This window comes from Myxocyprinus asiaticus, chromosome 43 (genome assembly GCF_019703515.2).
Source record: "Myxocyprinus asiaticus isolate MX2 ecotype Aquarium Trade chromosome 43, UBuf_Myxa_2, whole genome shotgun sequence".
In the NCBI taxonomy this organism is placed as follows: domain Eukaryota; kingdom Metazoa; phylum Chordata; class Actinopteri; order Cypriniformes; family Catostomidae; genus Myxocyprinus; species Myxocyprinus asiaticus.
Genome location: NC_059386.1, coordinates 1,086,176 through 1,105,169, shown reverse-complemented (window position 1 = coordinate 1,105,169; position 18,994 = coordinate 1,086,176). Strand labels below are relative to the sequence as shown.

The window sequence follows — 18,994 nt, the reverse complement described above, 5'->3', positions numbered from 1 at the left end:
ATATATATATATATACAGTATATATCCTCCTCAGACCCCAGCATGACTGCTGTGTGCATTGTCCATTTCCCTTTTTGATTTGTAAATAGTAGCACCTAATAAACAAGCAAAAAAAAAAAAAAAAAATGTTTCCTAAAAATTAATGTCTACTTATATGGACAGCATACAGAGCCCCTCTGTAACAGCGAGACTACGTTGTGAAATTTTAAATAACACTAAGCTATAGAAAGTCAGATATTCTTCATCAAACTGTTTATTATGTTTCCAGGAGTGTTGGTTATTATGTTTTTGAGACGTTACAGACATTACAACTGTTTTTCTGTAAAACTGAATAAAGTATCACCCAATCACTGCCAGCCATGTTAAAATAAAATGTAGCATTATATAATTCTGAATCTATGTACTGATTACCATTGTCTCATGTCTGCCAAACATGTTGAGTGGTCCAAACATCATCTGCAGCCTGAAACTGAACTTTTTGTTGGATTTTAGGATTGAATGTACTGCATTTGCTCCCTATTTAGTGAATGACTTAACCTCTAGTGTGCTGTCTGTCTGCATTGGTCTCAGAACAGTTTGAAATGCACCTTATTTTCATCCTAAATCAATATAAAGCCTCTGAAAGCAAAATCTTTCAGCTTTTGGATGAACCCATTGATTCTCAATGTGATAATGCCCAGTGAATATTTAAGAATGCATTAATGTATGTTAACGCATAGAATCCTATTCAGGGCTTGACATTAACTTTTTGGCTCACCGGTCACTGTGGCTAGTGGTATTTCATAGCCACTCAGCGTTTTCACTAGCCAAAATCCCCAGGCCCACAAAAACTGATAAAGGTAATTTGTTTAGACATTTTATTTGATCAAGAATGATATGACTTCAGCAGGATGCAGGCCTAATGATTTAAGTCACCTTTATTTCTGAAGGCAAACATGGCCAGTTAGAACAGGATGAAAACTGTCAATAATTTGTCCATTTGTCCATGGAAATCCAGATTGTATCCCCTTTAACCATTCTAAATTGTACTTGCCTTCATGACCACTGTTCGACCATTTTTTAACAGTGGCATTTGTAATAAGGCAATAACCACAGGTCAGACCATGAATGGCTCCACATTATTACTGTGGTTTGGCAAATGTAGATAGACATAATGTAGATAAAAAATAAACTACTGTATAGTATTTGTCATGAAAAGACAAATAGCTTAAACACATCCCTTTAACTACAACTTTCACAGTTATAATTCCATTAAGTACAAAAAAGATATGTTAGATTAAACTCCATTAAATTTAATTGCATCTTTTTTCATAAATGGAAAAATACATGAATCTTTTTTCCATTCATGGAAGAAAGTCCTATGGGTTTGGATCAAGATAAAGTTGAGTAAATGATGACAGAATAATATTGATAAATGAAGTCTTATATATATTTGCCCTAATTGATTTAATATGCATCTATACCAGATATCAGTTAGTGTTACTGCAGTAAAAACATTTTAGTTTGCTTTGGATGATATTGTGTATTTTAGAAACAAAAAACTTGTAATTGATGTTGTCTCACACTGTTGTGTCTTTACCTCATCAGTGCTGTTTAATGTCAGGACTGTCTTGCAGTTTAAGTGGTTCGACTTCCTCAGGTAGAAGATTCTCAGTAGAATTCAAACGGGTCACATACGTTTTGTGTTCACCGTCGGCTGCTGCGAGTGAAGCCCGACTGGAACACACAAGTTTCGCCTGCACGCCCAGGAGTGCCATTTAAAAAAGAACGAGGGAATAAATGATCAATCTATTAATTTGAAAATAAAAATGTGAATAAATAAACCAATTTATAAATGGACAAATAAATAGACACATTTAAATATGTTTATTAAATTCATATTTTAAAATGTACTTATATTTAGCAATAAAACAGCACATTAATAAATAATTTTTAAATGCACCTTTTAAATGCATTTGAAAAAGCATTTGGCAAAGTGCTTTTCTTCATCCATTTGCCATTTGCTTTTCTATATTGTTGGACTTTTCCTTTTCTTTTTCCATTTGTCAGTCCATACCAGCTGAAGCCCAGGAGTGCCAATTAAAAAAGAATGACAGAATAAATTATCAATCTATTCATTTGAAAATAGAAACTTGAATAAATAAGTCAATTTATAAATGGACAAATAAATAGACACATTTAAATGTGTTTATTAATAAATCATATTTATTTCAAATTGTCATTAAATGCAGCAATAAATGAGTACATTAATGAGTCTTAATTAATTAGAAAAGCACCTTTTAAATTGTATTTTAAAAAGGTATTTGGCAATTGCTTTTCTTAATTCACTTGCCAGTTGCTTTTCCTCATCCATATGTCAATGGCTTTTCTTTTTCGTTTTGCTTTTCCTTTTCTTTTTCCTTTTCCTTCTACAATTGAGAATCGAGTTACAAAAATGCCATTGGACTGTTGAATCATGGGAGCAACCAATGAACTTTTGACTCAGTTATAAGACACATCCGCTCTCGTGCCACCCGAAGTGGATGTAAGACAGCTTGCCATTGGACAACGGTACGAGCAGTTTATGTGATTTTACTGGATCTGTGAATCCCGCACATAAGAAATGGATGCAAAGCATATCAGAAGTTAATGGTGGCTTGTTCACTGATGCTGTGAAATGCTGAACGCGGCCCTACCTGAGTGTGCACAGTCATACGTGTCCAGGATGGGAGCTGGTTATCGTGATGCTGTCAACAGAACCAGCCTCCCGACCTGCGCCCCGAACTGAAACACACGACGGAGGTGAGCAAGGGCAACAGCTCGAGTCGCGGGAGAAAGCCGATGGACTTTCCAGAACTTATACTGAATAAAACGCACATCCCCTTTCAGTTATATCACATTCATTTAAAAAAACACTGTATGATCATCTTTAAATATTTTATTTTTATTAAAATAATTGCCTGTGTATGATCGAGAAAAGGTGGACTCTCGGTATGACGGTCAGCTGATGATACAGAGAAGGCAAGCGAGCACACTTTTGTGGAACAAGTGTTTAAACTAATGTTGTTTATTGTATTATGAAAGTGTCTCTTTCAAATGAAAATTCATATACATCACATTCCTCTTTTACAATAGTAGTTTGGGTCTTATGGATTTAACATTTTGAATTTGAATTTTGAATGAATTTGCATTTTAATTGTACCTGAATTGATTATGTTATAGGCAAAATTTAAACGACTCACATATTGGCAATTAACACGTCAAAGATGTTTGAGGTAAAATATCCCAGATTTAGGCCAGACACTGCTTCACTGCTAGAATTGTGTGAAATGAAACAGTCACTTAACAACTTTCTGGTTTTGTAAACAAAAGATAACACTTAAATAAGCTTTATAAATAGAAACAGTTTAGCAAAGTTTCATCCTGTCCCAGTGCTTATGATCGATGATCTCACAGTGCACAGAACGTACAGTATATGGGCTTTGTTCACAAATATGGAAGAGAGAGCAGTCATACAGTAATGAAACAGGTGAACAGCTGTAAGGTCAGGCAGTGCAGAGAAGCAATTGCTTTAGTAACCTCTGTGAAGTTGGCACCCCATATAATAAAATCATTACCAAATCTATACCATTCGTTTGTGCTGATTTATGGTGCAAAAAATAATGTTTGTGCTGGTTTGGTGTTTGAGATATTAGACATTAGGTGGCAGTGGTGGCTCAGCAGTTAAGGCTCTAGGTTACTGATCAGAAGGTTGGTGGTTCAAGCCCCAGCACCACCAAGATGCCACTGTTGGGCCCTTGAGCAAGGCCCTTGACCCTATCTGCTCCAGGGGTGCCATATCATGGCTGACCCTGCACTCTGACCCCAGCCTAGCTGGGATATGTGAAAAAGAAGAATTTCACTGTATATGTGCAAATGTGTGATAAATAAAGAAAATTATTATAATTACATTATTTTTTTGACTGTGTGACATCACTTTCCACCCCATGTGGTCCAAATCGCTCCAAACCGGTGCCGTTCCTTTGTGCTCGATTTGTGCCGGTAAAAGAAACACTGTAACTACTTCCCTTCCTTACATATATCAAGAAACTTTTTGGGATCAGTGATGTCACTCTCCACCCCATATCGTCCAAATCACTCCGAACCGGTGCCATTCGTTTGTGCTTGATTTGTGCTGATTTGTGACATTAAATTAATCTTGTATCTATTTCCCTTCCTTAGAAATAACAGCTTGTATTCGGGAGCAGTGACGTCACTCCAAATCGCTCCTAACCGCTGTCGCTCATTTGTGCTGTTAAAAGAAACATCATAACATATTCCTTTCTTTGCATTTAAGAAGATTGCTTTTGGGAGCCGTGAAATCGAACAGGCTAAACCCCATGTCAATCACTCTCACCCATCTTCGTCGTTTGTGCTTGCTTCTGGTTTGTGCCGTGTTTGGTATCGTTGAAGCATTAATTTTTTGGCAAAGATTGAATCTTTCACCACACCAAACTCCAAATGCAACAGCAAAAAATGTCTGTGTTTGTGCTGCAAATTATGATTTGTTTATAGGCTATATGTGACACTGCTGAACAAAGCTGTAAAAAATGTTTATATAGGTTAATTTTTCCAAGTTTTTTCGCAAGTGAACAGCCACAGTATTCAGCTCTGAATTCGTTTATTAGTTTTAATTTAGCTAGAAGCTGGTGCGACTTGTGTTGACGGTGTTTGTGTAAGTGCATAGTTTTATATGTTAGCTACTATTCAAAATATTTGTTTGAAATTTCAGCGCAGTTAGGTGCTGTTCACATGCTGAAATGCGTTGTTGTTGCACTAAAATTACACACAGTGCCACAAAAGAGCAAAACGTAGGCGTCTCAACTCGAGAAGTTTAACAGTTTAGGTTCTTTTTAACTTGACATAGCATCTAAAAACACAAGCAATCCATCAAAGACGTCTATCTAGCGCACGTTTACATTGAAATCAATTATAAAACAGTGCAGACGGACACAAACGCGCTCAATGTGAATGGCCCCTCAGTGTAAGACTAGAACTCTTAAAAATTTGATCACACTTGTCTATTCTTTATTATTTGTTACTGCACATTTTAGATTTTAGTAACATCATCAAATCTAAGAAGTAACACAAAAGTATTGAAATTATGCAGTGACCAAAACAAATTAAATCAGAAACATCTTCTATTTGAATTTCTTCAGTGTAGCTACACTGTCTGTTCCAGCTCTGCACACAGTTCAATTTTTTTCAATCAATTTCAGGTGCATCCTGGGATGCTTTTTAAACAGTATTGAATGATTTCATATGCTGGACACTTGTTGGCTACTTTAAAAAAAAAAAAAAATAAAAAAATCAATAAAAGGTTTTTTATAAACATTTATAATTAGGCACAATTTATTTTTGAGTACAGAAATAATCCCAAGCGTTTGACCATAAGCATTTAGGTCAAAAGGTTTTAAGATTATGAGAAACAAACTTAGTCAGTGTCCTTTGGACTGGTTGTGTAGGCTACATTTATTTTATATTTATATGTTCTTATTATTTTATTTACTAACTTTTAAAAATAAATATTATTTGATTTGGATTGTATCTTTCTATGTTATTACTGTAGATAAATATATTTTTTTTAAGCTTAAAATAACTGTTTAAAGTGATTTTAATAAGGACAATTTAGAAATTTTAACAAACAATTTGGTCAAATTAGCTTCAGAAAAGGTGACTTTAACTGAAAGGTGAGTAGTTTTCATCCCTGGTTTAAATATTAGACCAAATCGGATATTTCCTGACAGAGAGATGTGTTTGAGTTTGATGTGGTGAAAGATTAAATCTTTTTCCAAAAATTAATGCTTCAACGATACCAAACACGGCACAAACCAGAAGCGAGCACAAATGATGAAGACAGGTGAGAGTGATTGACATGGGGTTTAGCCTGCATGATTTCACAGCTCCCAAAAGCAATCTTGTTAAATATAAAGAAAGGAATATGTTATGATATTTCTTTTAACGGACGGCACAAACCTGCACAAATCGAGCACAAATGAACGACACCGTTTGGAGTGATTTGGAGTGACGCCACTGCTCCCGAAAAGTTTCTTGCTATATGTTAGGAAGAGAAATAGTTAGAGTGTTTCTTTTAACAGCACAAATCAGCACAAACTGAGCACAAACTAACGGCACCAGTTTGGAGAGATTTGGACCTCATGGGGTGGAAAGTGACGTCACACAGCCAAAAAAAATTATGTCTAATATCTCAAACACTGAACCAGCACAAACGTTCATTTTTTAATGGTACAGATTTGATAAAGATTTAATTATATAGGGTGCCAACTTCACGGAAGTACTTTAGTACAGGATCTGGTGGTATTTTTCATCGGCTCGGTACCTCAAGCGGTAAAGTGTGAGGCAAATGGCGGTGGTTGCGCGTGTTTCAGTTAGGGGCGTGGGTCGGGAGGCTGGTTCTGTTGACAGCATCACTATTACCAGCTCCCATCCTGGACACGCATGACTGTGCACACTCAGGTAGGGCCGCGTTCAGCATTTCACAGCATCAGTGAACAAGCCACCATTAACTTCTGATATGCTTCGCATCCGTTTCTTATGCGTGGGATTCACAGATCCAATAATATCAAGTAAACTGCTCATACCATTGTCCAGTGACAGGCCGTCTTACATCCTTTTCGAGTGGCACGTGGGAGAGAGGGTGTGTCTTATAACTGAGTTGAAATTTCATTGGTGCTCTCACGAGTCAACAGTCCAATGGCATTTTTTAAACTCGATTCTCAGTTGGAGAAAGAAAAGGAAAAGAAAAAGGAAAAAGAAAATCAAAACAAAAAGAAAAGCAATTGCCAAATACCTTTTTAAAATGCAATTTAAAAGGTGCTTTTAAAGTGCATTAAATGTGCTGTTTTATTGATAAATATAAGTACATTTTAAAATATGAATTAAATAAACATATTTAAATGTGTCTATTTATTTGTCCATTTATAAATTGGTTTATTTATTCACATTTTTATTTTCAAATTAATAGATTGATCATTTATTCCTTCATTCTTTTGTAAATGGCACTCCTGGGCTTCCATACATTTGCCCTGTGGAGATACGCATGTCACATATGAAAAGCATACAAAGTGGCTAGTAAGGGTGACGGAGTTACCCGCCACTGCCGATTTTTACCCACGGGTTGGTGGGTGTTAATGTCAAGCCCTGATCGTATTGCACAGTGATAACAAAATTAAACATAACAAAATGTATATTAAAATGTAGTGAAATGACCCACAGATGTGTTAGAGCTGAAAGTTATTCAAAATAACTAACATGTTTTTTTCTAATTTTGAGGAAATGCAGTGCCAGTTTCCACATATGTGGACATCATGTTTATCAAAAAATGAACAGATTTTTTAAAGCGGCATATCAAACGAAACTAGAGATGCTACTCTTTACAACCAAACAGGTTTCAATGAAAAAAGAGATTTCTTACCAGATGCACTTTTGTTGGCGTAGCAGCCGTAGGAGCACTTCAAGGAAACTGACAGCATGCTGTTGTGTCACGTGACTCTGTGCGGCAGAAGTTTAATCCTTAAATGACAGTCTAGAGTCTTTTGAACAGTATTCAGCCGGTTTTTATTCATTTAAATTATGCGTTGTGTATAGTGAGGCCAAAATACAACGTATAATATACATTATATATATAAGTTACTGAATGCTTTCCAGTTTTTCTTGTGCAGTCTTCTGTTAATAATGCCTTACGTTCTATATCGCAGCAGTTTGCCGGGAGAGCTGTGGTGATGGTTTCTGCTCCAGGCCCAACATGTGCATCTGCTCTAGTGGCCAGATAGCCACAACCTGTGCCACCAAATCATGTATGTTTTTTTCTTTTATATTCTACAGATACCTCTACTTAAAGTAGGCTTCTGTGCAAAGACAAAACACAGTAACTACACAAAATTAACCAGTTTCTAAGACTATGATTGGTTCCATTACAAAAGGTAAGCCAAGTAACTATAAAGCCATTTTTCTCAGTTTCAGTGTTGGCATAGTTACAGCATTTTGCCTTTTTGGGCCAGTAGAAAGGAAATAGATCATAGATCCAGTAATAGTAAAAATGGCCAATAATAAAACAAACCAGCTATGCAACCTCTTTTTATTACACAGTACTGTCTGTGACTTAAGGCCACGCTAATATAAGGTTTTGTTATAAAACACATTGATTGTGCAATATTTAATTATAATAATAATTCCAGTCATTTATGTAGCGTTTTCTAGGCACTCAAAGCACTTTAAGCCCGCTATGCAATGTAGGATTTTTACAGTCCTTTAAGATAGTTGCTTGTCAGACTTTTTATTTTCTAATGGCTTTCATAATCAGACCCTCGCCATTTGGATTTAAGTTTTTTGGATTGCCCTTGGGTTATGTTTTAATAGACAAAACCGATATGTCGGTCAACCTCTAGTAAACACATTTTCAGTTTGCAAATGTTCAACAAGCAACAGAACAGATAGCAGTCCTTAGACTGAGGGACAGCTAAATTTTACAGTACTCCTAAAACTTAAATGTATATTCCTGAATGGATATAAGCCTAAGAATAATGTTTTAAAGGGTCTGCAGGTGTCCTGGCCTGTCATAAAGTGGTGGAGTGGTGGTGGCATAGTGGGCTAAAGCACTGAACTGGTAATCGATCCCCACAGCCACCACCATTGTGTCCTTGAGCAAGGCACTTAACTCCAGGTTGCTCCAGGGGGGTTGTCCCAGTGATAAGTGTACTGTAAGTCGCTTTGGATAAAAGCGTCTGCCAAATGCATAAATGTAAATGTAAATAAACCCCAGCTCTTATAATCAACACAGACCTCAGCTCACCTGTTTGTTGTGGAATCACCAGCATTACCTGCAGTTCTCCACTGATCAAATCTTCAGCAGCAGATGTAAATCATCTAGAAGCAGTGGTTTCTGCAGGAGTTCATGTCTTTACTCATGGCAATAGAGGGCAGGCCAAAGCTCTTGGCTCATCTGAATGCCTGCTGCTCAGCTAGTGTTTAAAGTCTCTTTGATTTAAGTTTTAAAGTCATGGCCTTTTTCCAGCACTTTGAAATGCAGAATGAGCTATAATAACCTGTATGGACATTACTGGAGTTAACAGACTTGAAACCAACCTGTAGAAAGCCAGCCACAAGCACTTTTGAGTGCCCTAGACTGTATGTAGATTTTTCGCACACATGGCACACATTTGTTTCAGAAGGACACGTAGAAGAAATGGCTGACCAAATAGAATGTTGCCCACTCTTTATCAAATGGTCAGTGCAGGATGGATGTGTGAGCTGTTGTGTAATGTAAAGAATGTTGCAGCTCTTTGATCTTTGTGACAGATGAAATCTTTAAAAGAGATTAAAGTGAATCCATCATATTATGGACACAGTCATATTCAGATGCATATGAAAGGCATGCGCTGACCCTGAAATAGTGCTCCAGCTGAACAAATAGTGAAATGCAGGTGGTTTTGTTTCAGCGGTCTGTGAGAAGATCTGTCAGAATGGTGGACGCTGCATTGGACCAAACCGTTGTGTGTGTGTGTACGGCTTCACTGGACCGCAGTGTGAGAGAGGTAAGTACAACCAATCATATTTGAAGAATGACAGCCAGCTTAACACACACACACACACACACACACATTTGGATATATGGTTTACGAGGACTCTCCATAGATATACTGTTTTTTATACTGTACAAACTAAATATTATATCACCTAACCCTACCCCTGAACTTAACCATCACAGAAACCTTGTGGCATAGTTTAGTATGTTTTTTAAGCCATTTTAATTATGAGTACACATGAGGTGTCCTCATAAACCTCCTTTATAGCACAATACCCTCGTAATTACAAGTGTGTAACCTAAAAAAGTGTCCACGTAAACCATGCATACCAAAGCACACACACACACACATACTACTGTATATGGACTGTGTTTGCATGAGTATTTTTATACGTACAGGCTTTGATATACTTGTGAGGACCAAGTATTGAGAATCAGCCTGTTCTGTGAGGTCATTTCTGGTTGTGAGGATCTTTTGGGTGGTCCTCACAAGGGAAATAACATATTAAATGATGTTTTTTTGAAAATGTAAAAATGCAGAAAGTTTTCTGTGAGGGTTAGGGGTAGGGTTAGGGTTAGGGGATAGAATCTATAGTTTGTACTGTATAAAAATCAGACCCGTCTGCTCGTTGCCAAGAGCGTCCCCCTGCGGTGACTGCACCGGCTCCGCCGCAGCCCGCCCCTTCGGCCCGGCCCCGGCTTGGAGCCCACTGCAGGAAGCAGACGCTACCCATCTCATGGCCGGCTGCTAAGAACCCACGAAGGTCGTCAAAGCACCCCTGAGACGGGCGACCCAGGGTCGACGAAACCCACTGCATTGGAGCTGGTAGTAAGACCACTCCATCCCCGGTGGAGGGCCAGGTGGAGAATCTTTTGTTGCCTTTTTCTTTGATTTCGCCGCATGCCCAAGTGGCTGCGGTACCCAACAGTTCAGCAAAAGAGCGGTTTCCTCCTTCCCTGGGTCACATACCCAGTGTGCACGGTTGTCATTTCGACCACCGTCCACGGGTTTTTCCTTGCAGGATTGGTGCTCCAGCTGCGGTCTCCCCGCCCCTGTGCGCCCAGCTGTGGCACACATCCGCACCCGATGTGACAGTCTCCACGGGTTGCGAGGACAGGCCTCTTCCTCCCCCGTCCCAGGCTGTTCCGGGGGTGGTCACAAGGAGCCAGGTAAGTGCTTCAATGTCCCTAGACTCAGCACGGCCATGATGAAGGGTGCGATAGAACCTTTCCCTCCGGCTGAGATGAAGAAGGGGTTTTACAGCCCCTACTTCATCATACCGAAAAAAGGTGGTGGGTTGAGGCCAATCTTGGACCTGTGAGTACTGAACCGGGCTTTACACAGACTCCCGTTCAAGATGCTGACACAAAAATGCATTCTGGTGAAACAGTGGTTCCATTGAAACTCTTTCAGAGGCTCCTGGGGCATATGGCAGCCTCAGCAGTGGCCACCCCGCTCAGGTTGATGCATATGAGACCGCTTCAGCACTGGCTTCAGACTCAAGTCCCGAGATGGGTATGGTGCCACGGGACACATCGTGTGGTCATCACGCCAGTCTGTCACCATCTCTTCAGCCCTTGGACCGACCTCTCATTTCTACGGGCAGGTGTTCCCCTAGAGCAGGTCTCCAGGCATGTCGTGGTCACGACAGATGCCTCCAAAACGGGCTGGGGCGCTGTTTGCAACGGGCACGCAGCCGCCGGCTTATGGACGGGCCCGTGGCTGCGTTGGCACATCAACTGCCTCGAGTTGTTGGCAATTCTGCTCGCCCTGTGGAGGTTCCGGCCATTGATCCAGGGCAAGCATGTGTTAGTTCGGACAGACAACACGGCAACGGTAGCATATGTCAACCGCCAAGGTGATCTGTGCTCTCGTTGTATGTCACAACTCACCTGCCATCTCCTCCTCTGGAGTCGGCAGCACTTCAAGTCACTGTGAGCCACTCACATCCCGGGTGACCTCAAAACTACAGCAGACGTGCTGTCATGGCAAGTTACCCTCAGGGGAGAGTGGAGACTCCACCCTCAGGTGGTCCAGCTGATTTGGAGTTGGTTCGGACAGGCACAGGTAGACCTGTTCACCTCCCAAAAATCCTCCCACTGCCCGCTCTGGTACGCCCTGTCTGAGGCACCCCTTGGCTTAGACACGCTGGCACACAGCTGGCCTCCTGGCCTACGCAAATATGCATTTCCCCCAGTGAGCCTACTAGCACAGACTCTGTGCAAGGTCAGGGAAGACGAGGAGCAGGTCGTCCTGGTAGCAACCTACTGGCCCACCCAGATATGGTTCTCGGACCTCACGCTCCTCGCGACAGCCCCCCCCCTGGCGAATTCCCCTGAGGAAGGACCTTCTTTCTCAGGGATGGGGCACCATCTGACACCCGCGACCAGACCTCTGAACCTCCATGTCTGGCCCCTGGACGGGACGCGGAAGACCTAAGCGGTCTACTACCCATAGTGGTAGACACGATCACTCAGGCTAGGGCCCCCTCTACGAGGTGCCTGTATGCCTTTAAGTGGCGTCTATTCGCTAAGTGGTGTTCTTCCCGGTGGGAAGACCCCCAGAGATGCGCAGTCGGATCGGTGCTTTCCTTCCTGCAGGAGAGGTCGGAAGGGCGGCTGTCCCCTTCCACCTCGAAGGTGTACGTTGCTGCTATAGCAGCACACCACGACACAGTGGACGGTAAGTCCTTAGGGAAGCATGACCTGATCATCAGGTTCCTGAGAGGTGCCAGGAGGCTGAACCCCTCCAGACCGCACCTCGTTCCTTCATGGGACCTCTCTTTAGTTCTTCAGGGTCTACAGAGAGCCCCTTTTGAGCCTTTGCAGTCAGCTGAGCTTAAGGCACTCTCCTTGAAGACTGCCCTCCTGACTGCGCTCACTTCCATCAAGAGGGTAGGAGACCTGCAAGCATTCTCAGCGAGCCTCCTCTGCCACAGTCTCCATGTTTGTAGCAACTCCTCCCCCATTGGGTAGGATCTACCATGAGACTCTCCACATGGTCGGCAAGACCATGTGATGTATTTTCCACTTAAATATCCCCCCTCTATTTGGGTGAGGTGTGGTCTCCGCGGTGTCCTCCCCTTGGGGGGGACACCCCCCGAATAGACCTGGCGGTCCAGTCGGATAATCCCCCTTGTTTTTTAGGGAGTGGAAAAAAAGAAGGGGAAAAGAGGCCACGACTGGGTTAGCCTGTCTCTATCTTTTGGGTAGTCGACTTGTCCCCAAAGGGCCGTTCGACACTCATAACTATGTTGGGGGAGGTTACGTGTCAGCCTGGTGCGTTGGCTACGAGGCATACAGTGGTCTGCCCGTCACACACCGCCAGTTCACGTAACACAGTTCAGCCAGTTGCGGCGTTTAAAAAGACGGTTAACTGCAGTGTGAAAACCCTATGTGGTAATAGATCAGACCAAAACCAATCTCGCATTCTTTGAAGCAAAGTGCAAAAGCAATTAGCGAAACTAAAACTAACTTTACCGCACTAATGCAATCGGTTCAACATGTATGTGTGGAATATCAGTGGTGGCTAGTCTCAGGTCTGTATGTGTAATTCCACCACCATAATTTATGTTTTAAATAAACTCTAAATAATATTGATAATATGATAATATTTGGAAAAAAATACAGTATGTGTTAGCCAAGTATACTTTGAAGTAAAATAACTTGCCCAATAATTGTAATCTGATTAGAATAAAAAATTTGGAAGTTGGAGCATTTAAGGAAAATAGACACATAGACTAACATTGTGGTGACAATTAACAGAAAAAGATGAGAAAGATAAACTTTATTTGACATTTAAAAAATAGCCTTGGCTATTTGACCCACAGTCCACCCATGCCTACTGATTCCCAACCTGCACCCGCACCGCAAATGACAATGTAATTTGAATGACATTTAATTTGAAAAGGTTACTGCTGAAATCCTGGGAGTATTGCTCTGTTTCTGTCTAAATCACATGTTAATGTTCTGTAAGCAATTTTAACACTTCTAGAACTTCTTCCCTACATAGCCACTACATATGACACACGCCCTCTTCTCAAAAAAGACATGCTAACACTAAGAGACACTCGGAGACCACTGTTATCAAAGAAAGAAAAATAAACATGCAACTTGATGTCCGAAAACCTGAACAGTTACACTGACCTTGTATAGGTACAGTAATGTTAGTTGTGAAAAGCAGCGGTAGCATAATAGCATTCTCAAACTGACAACCATTAAACTGACCATGGCCCGCGGCCAATTTATTTTAGCTGTTTACAGAGACTAGCGCTTTCACAGAGACCAGCTAATTAATGGCAGCTATTTCAATTATATCTTTCAGCCAATAGGGACATTTTCATTAAAAAAACAAAATCGCTTACAGCATTAAGTGGAAAATAATAACCATTATCAAGCATCAAACCATTATTTTTAAAAACATATTGGCTGTGATTATGAGAGGTTTCAGGTAATCCACCCTAACACACACCAACAAAAGGAAAACTCAAGAACTGGAGATGCGGGAGAGTCACGTGGCGCCATGCGAGGTTCGGACGTGTGAATGGCGAGCTCTACGCACTTTGCTAGTTTTGAATACTTTTTGTGTCATAAACTGGTGAGATTCAATACACCCTGTTCCATAACTGTTCTAGGAAGACAATATGTCAAAGAATTCAAAATCCTCGGGCTCTGGAGACATTAACAGACACTTACAAGCTGAAGCTCCTGAGTGGCAGGCCGAAAGCCTGGGACTCAGTTTGGCTAGTGAATTGAAAGAGATTCAGCATCAATTGTTGAACATGTCGGCGATGCTGATGAAGGTCATTGCTGACTTGGAGGATCTTGCTGTAATACATCGCTCGATTACTGCCATGGACGTGAAATTCACTGTGTTGGTTACAAGAGTGGTGGATGTTGAGAAACTGATCGATTATCTGGAGTCATCAGAGAGGGAATTAGCTGCTAACCTGCTAGCGACCAAAGTGGACTTGGAGCGCGTCTGGTAAAAGTTGAAAGACTTTGAGAATTGTAACCAGCAAAACAACGTCCGAATTGTTGGAATTCCTAAGGACGAAGAAGGCCGAGATATGGTGAAATTCCTAGACGGGCTCTTCCTGAGTCTGCTCGACATAACAGGCCATAAACTGGAGATAGAGCGAGCTCACAGAGTTCTGGCTTGGAGATCCGCGGAGGGAGACAGGCCCCGATCCATTCTGGCCAAATTTCTGAGATCATCCGATAAAGATCTCATGTTACGTGAGGCGAGGAGTGAAGGAAGACTTTCTTGGAAAAACCACAGCATTTCTTGTTCCCAGACTTTGCGAATCCGACAAGAGAGAAACGTGATCGATTCAAGGAATGCAAGAAACTCTTACATCAACGGAAGGTCGCTTTTGCACTGATGTTCCCGGCCAAACTGAGAATAGATACTAAGGATGGCCGCAAAATATTTACATGCCCACAGAAAGCGATGTCCTTCATAAAGTCAATGGAATGAGTTAGTCATTGTGTGATACTCTTGATGCAGCCGAGTGGGCCTGACTCACTGAATATTCACTTGACCATCCGAGGAAACTGAGCACCTATTTTGTTTCTTTTTGTGTTGGTTCTGCCTAGCAGCTGGAGTTTGTTTTGTGGAATAACACTACTTCGGGACAGTTTGTGGATGAATCTGTACATTCTTTGTGCTTATGCCTCCTATTGGTTGGAGTTTGTTTTGTGGAATATTTATTGCAAAACATTGGAGTGATTAAGTCATTTGTTGCACTCATGAAACAGCCAAATGGGCTGGCACACTGAACATTCGTTTGACTGCCCAAGGAAATTGAATGGCTTTTTTGTGCTGGTTCCGCTAGTGGCTGGAGCTTGTTTTGTGGAGGAACACTCCTTCGGGACAGTTATGTGGATGAATCTACATGTTCTTTGTGTTTATTCCGCCTATTGGCTGGAGTTTGTTTTATAAATGATCTTCTACTGTGTCATTCTGTCTCATAAAATTTGTATAGAAGCACTGGACTTGAGCAATCTGATGGCAAAGTTGTCGTGGGGGCTCTCGTAGGCGTACATGGACTGTTTGAGTTTAGAGAGATGGACGCCAGTTGGCGCTGTCGTGTGCGGGGTTAATGCACACTGTGGCAGTGGGGGCATGGTCAAGTATCTCTCCGGAGAGAGAGAAAGCAGTAAGGGCGCTTACACCTGAGTTAAATTATGTCTAACACCTGTCTTTAATTTCAGTGAGCACGGGGAGAGCGGCATAAATAGAGCCACACAGCAGTTAGAGGAGAGAGAGAGCCTGGGCACGGACTATGAAGCCAGAAGTTTTTATGATTACAAATTTGAGAGTTTATTTTGTAAGCTAGTTTGTGGATGTTTTGAGACTGTGTTTTCCAACAACGTAAAGCCCTGAGAGTGTGTTTGTGCTGCACTGAGGAAAATAAAAAAAAATGCCTACCTGAACCAGGAAATCTGCTTCTCGCCTCCTCCTTCCACTGAGAAGTGTTACACACATGTTTTTCTTTTTTCTGTTTTTTTCATTCTGGGGGAAGTTCAGGGGTTGATTGTTGCACCAATGTTGGAATGTGGTCTTTATAATTTTATTTTTGACACACAATCTATTTTTTCTAATATGTCAAAATGTCAAATGTTAATATGTGTGAATTGTCTCTCTCCACGTGGAATGTGAATGGGTTGGGGCACCCCATAAAAAAGAAGGAAGGTTATTTCTTTTCTTAAACGTAACAAATATGATATAGTGTTTCTTCAAGAAATGCATATTTCCCCGCAGGAAGGTGAAAAATTTGGGAAGATATGGGGTGGACATGTTTTCTTTAGTGCTGGCTCAAGTAAGAGCAGGGGAGTAATTACATTGATAAGTAAACATCTACAATTCAAATGTCTCAAACAGATTAAAGATAAATTAGGAAGTCATTATTGTTTTAGCAGAAATTCAGGGGCAAATGTTGATTTTGGCTAATATTTACACACCTAACGCTGATAATCAGGGCTTTTTTGTTGATCTTGAAGGGATGTTGCAAGCCACGGGCACCCCTCATGATATAATATTGAGAGGAGACTTTAATCTTTTGATGGACTCAGTCCTTGATCATAGTGAAGCAAAAGTGTGTAAGCCCCTAGAGCAACAATGACGCTTCACAGGATGTGTAAAAATCTTGGTCTTACAGATATTTGGAGACTTTTGAACCTATCTGGTAGGGACTATACATTTTTTTCATCAGTCCATAAGATTTATTCTAGAATAGATTTTTTTTTTATATCTAAGTCCCTCATTTCATCTGTCGTAGATTGCTCAGTTGGAAACATCTTAGTCTCAGATCACACCCTGGTGAGTTTAGAGGTGTTGCCACATTCAGAAAAAAAGAAATCATTTAGTTGCTTTAATGTATCCCTTTTGCAAAATCCTTAATTCCAACTAATGTTAAAGGCTGAAATCAATGTTTATATGGAGATCAACTGGTCCTCAGCATCCTATGTGGGCTTGGCTGGGGAGGCACTTAAAGCGGTCCAAAGCACGAGAACTTATAGAGTTGGAAGGGAATAATAAAAGTGCCAAGGCAGAGCTGAAGCGTCGAATGTCGTCTGATGGCCTCAGAGGGGAAGATTTTCACTAGATATATAAAAAATATAGAGAGTCTTTTTCTACCATTCCCTCAGTGAAATCTGCTGGTGGTGAAATATTTACCTCAGCCATTGATATTAATAATGCTTTTAAAGAATTCTCTCTTGATCTTTATAGTTCCACATCTTCATCTACTGATGAAGATATTAGAAACTTTGTGGAACCATTAGAACACCCTAAACTGACGACTGAGCAAAAAAATTCTCTTGATTCTGAGATAAACTTGGAGGAGCTTGGCGAGGTAGTTAAGGTGGGGGTCAGGGTGGGGTTGGGGAGTGGGAGGGGTGGTTGTGGGGTTTAAATGTTTATTCTATGTATATATGTTTTGCTTTTATTTATTTACTGTAGGAATCAATAAAAAACTGGAGATGCTTCCTCTGTATTATTATTTCATCCCTAAACTATTCCTGAAATTGGTGGGGAGAAATGTATAAAAAGTAAGGGGGACCCATCCTCACCACAAATGACACCTATGCCCTTTAGCTTTATTCACAATACGGCACAACCTCTTGTACCTTCTTAATTAGATCATTATTTGGGGTTAATAAATTGCAGCTTCAGTATCATTTGTAAAATCATTCTGAACAGCTTTGACCATTAACTTTGAAAAATTCTTCAAAGAATAGTGCATAAAAAAAATCTAAATTCTTTCATAATTTACTCCCATGATGTTCCAAACCAATACAACTTATTTCTTATGTAGAACACAATAATAGAATTAAATTAATATTACGACCCGTCTTTTCAATACAGTGGCAATTGAGAGTGACTCACTTTAAAGCTCAAAAAGGCACTCAAAAGTATCATGGATACCCCCCCTGAACCCTTGCAGCCTGACGATTGGTTCCTGGGCCCGGATCGCCATTCACGGCCACGCCCCGCCCTGGTCCCTTTCTTCCCGGAGGTGTATAAGGAGCTCATGAGGTCGCGGCGGGCACCTTTCATTGCCTGGACCCGGACTCTGAGCTCCACCACTCTCACTACCCTCGATGGTGAGGCTGCCAGGGGGTACTCGGCAATTCCCCAGGTGGATAAGGTGGTTGCGGTGCACCTGTGCCCGCAAAACGCCGCCACCTGGTGGGGCCGCTTGAGACTCCCGTCCAGCATCTGTAGGGTTACGTCATCTCTGGCGACTAAGGCCTGCAGTGCTGCTGGACAGGCTGCCTCCGCCCTGCATGCCATGGCTCTCCTGCAAGTGCACCAAGCCAAGGCGCTAAGAGAACTGCACATGGGTAGTTCTGACCCAGGATTGATGCAGGAGCTGTGCTCAGTGACCAACCTCACTCTCTGGGTAATGAAGGTCATGGCACAGACTCTCGGGTAGGCGATGTCCTCCCTGGTGGTCCAAGAGTGCCACCTATGGCTCAACTTTGTCGAAATGTGGGAAGCTGACAAGGTACGGTTCCTTGACACCCCCGTCTCCCAGGTCAGCCTGTTCAGCGACACCGTTGAGGACTTCACCCAGCAGTTTTCGGCAGTGAAACAGCAGATGGAGGCTATTCAGCACATCCTGCCTCAGCGCGGTTCAAGACCTTGCACCCCATATGCTCATCATCAAGGGCGTCCTCCTGCCGCAACAACACCGGTTCCGCCGCAGCACGTCTCTGCGTCCTGGCCCCGGCATGGAGCCACCCGTCTCATGGCCGGCCGCCAAGAACCTGAGGAAGGCTTCGAAAGGCCCCTGAGACGGGCGACCCAGGCACGTGGAGACCTGCTGCAGGCCTAGAGATGGTAAGAAGACCACCCTATCCCCCGGTGGAAGGCCGGGAGGAGAATCCTTTGCCTTTTCTTTGATTTCTACATCTACAAGTTCA

The 18,994-nt window shown here is 41.7% G+C and overlaps 1 protein-coding gene across 1 annotated transcript in view; it reads left to right on the top strand.

The window, feature by feature from the left end:
* Positions 1–18,994, top strand: part of LOC127433192 (fibrillin-2-like) — a 198,545-nt gene that overhangs the window by 746 nt on the left and 178,805 nt on the right. The window contains 2 exon segments of the mRNA XM_051684909.1: positions 7,737–7,835; positions 9,477–9,572. Coding sequence (XP_051540869.1) covers positions 7,737–7,835; positions 9,477–9,572 — 195 coding nt within the window.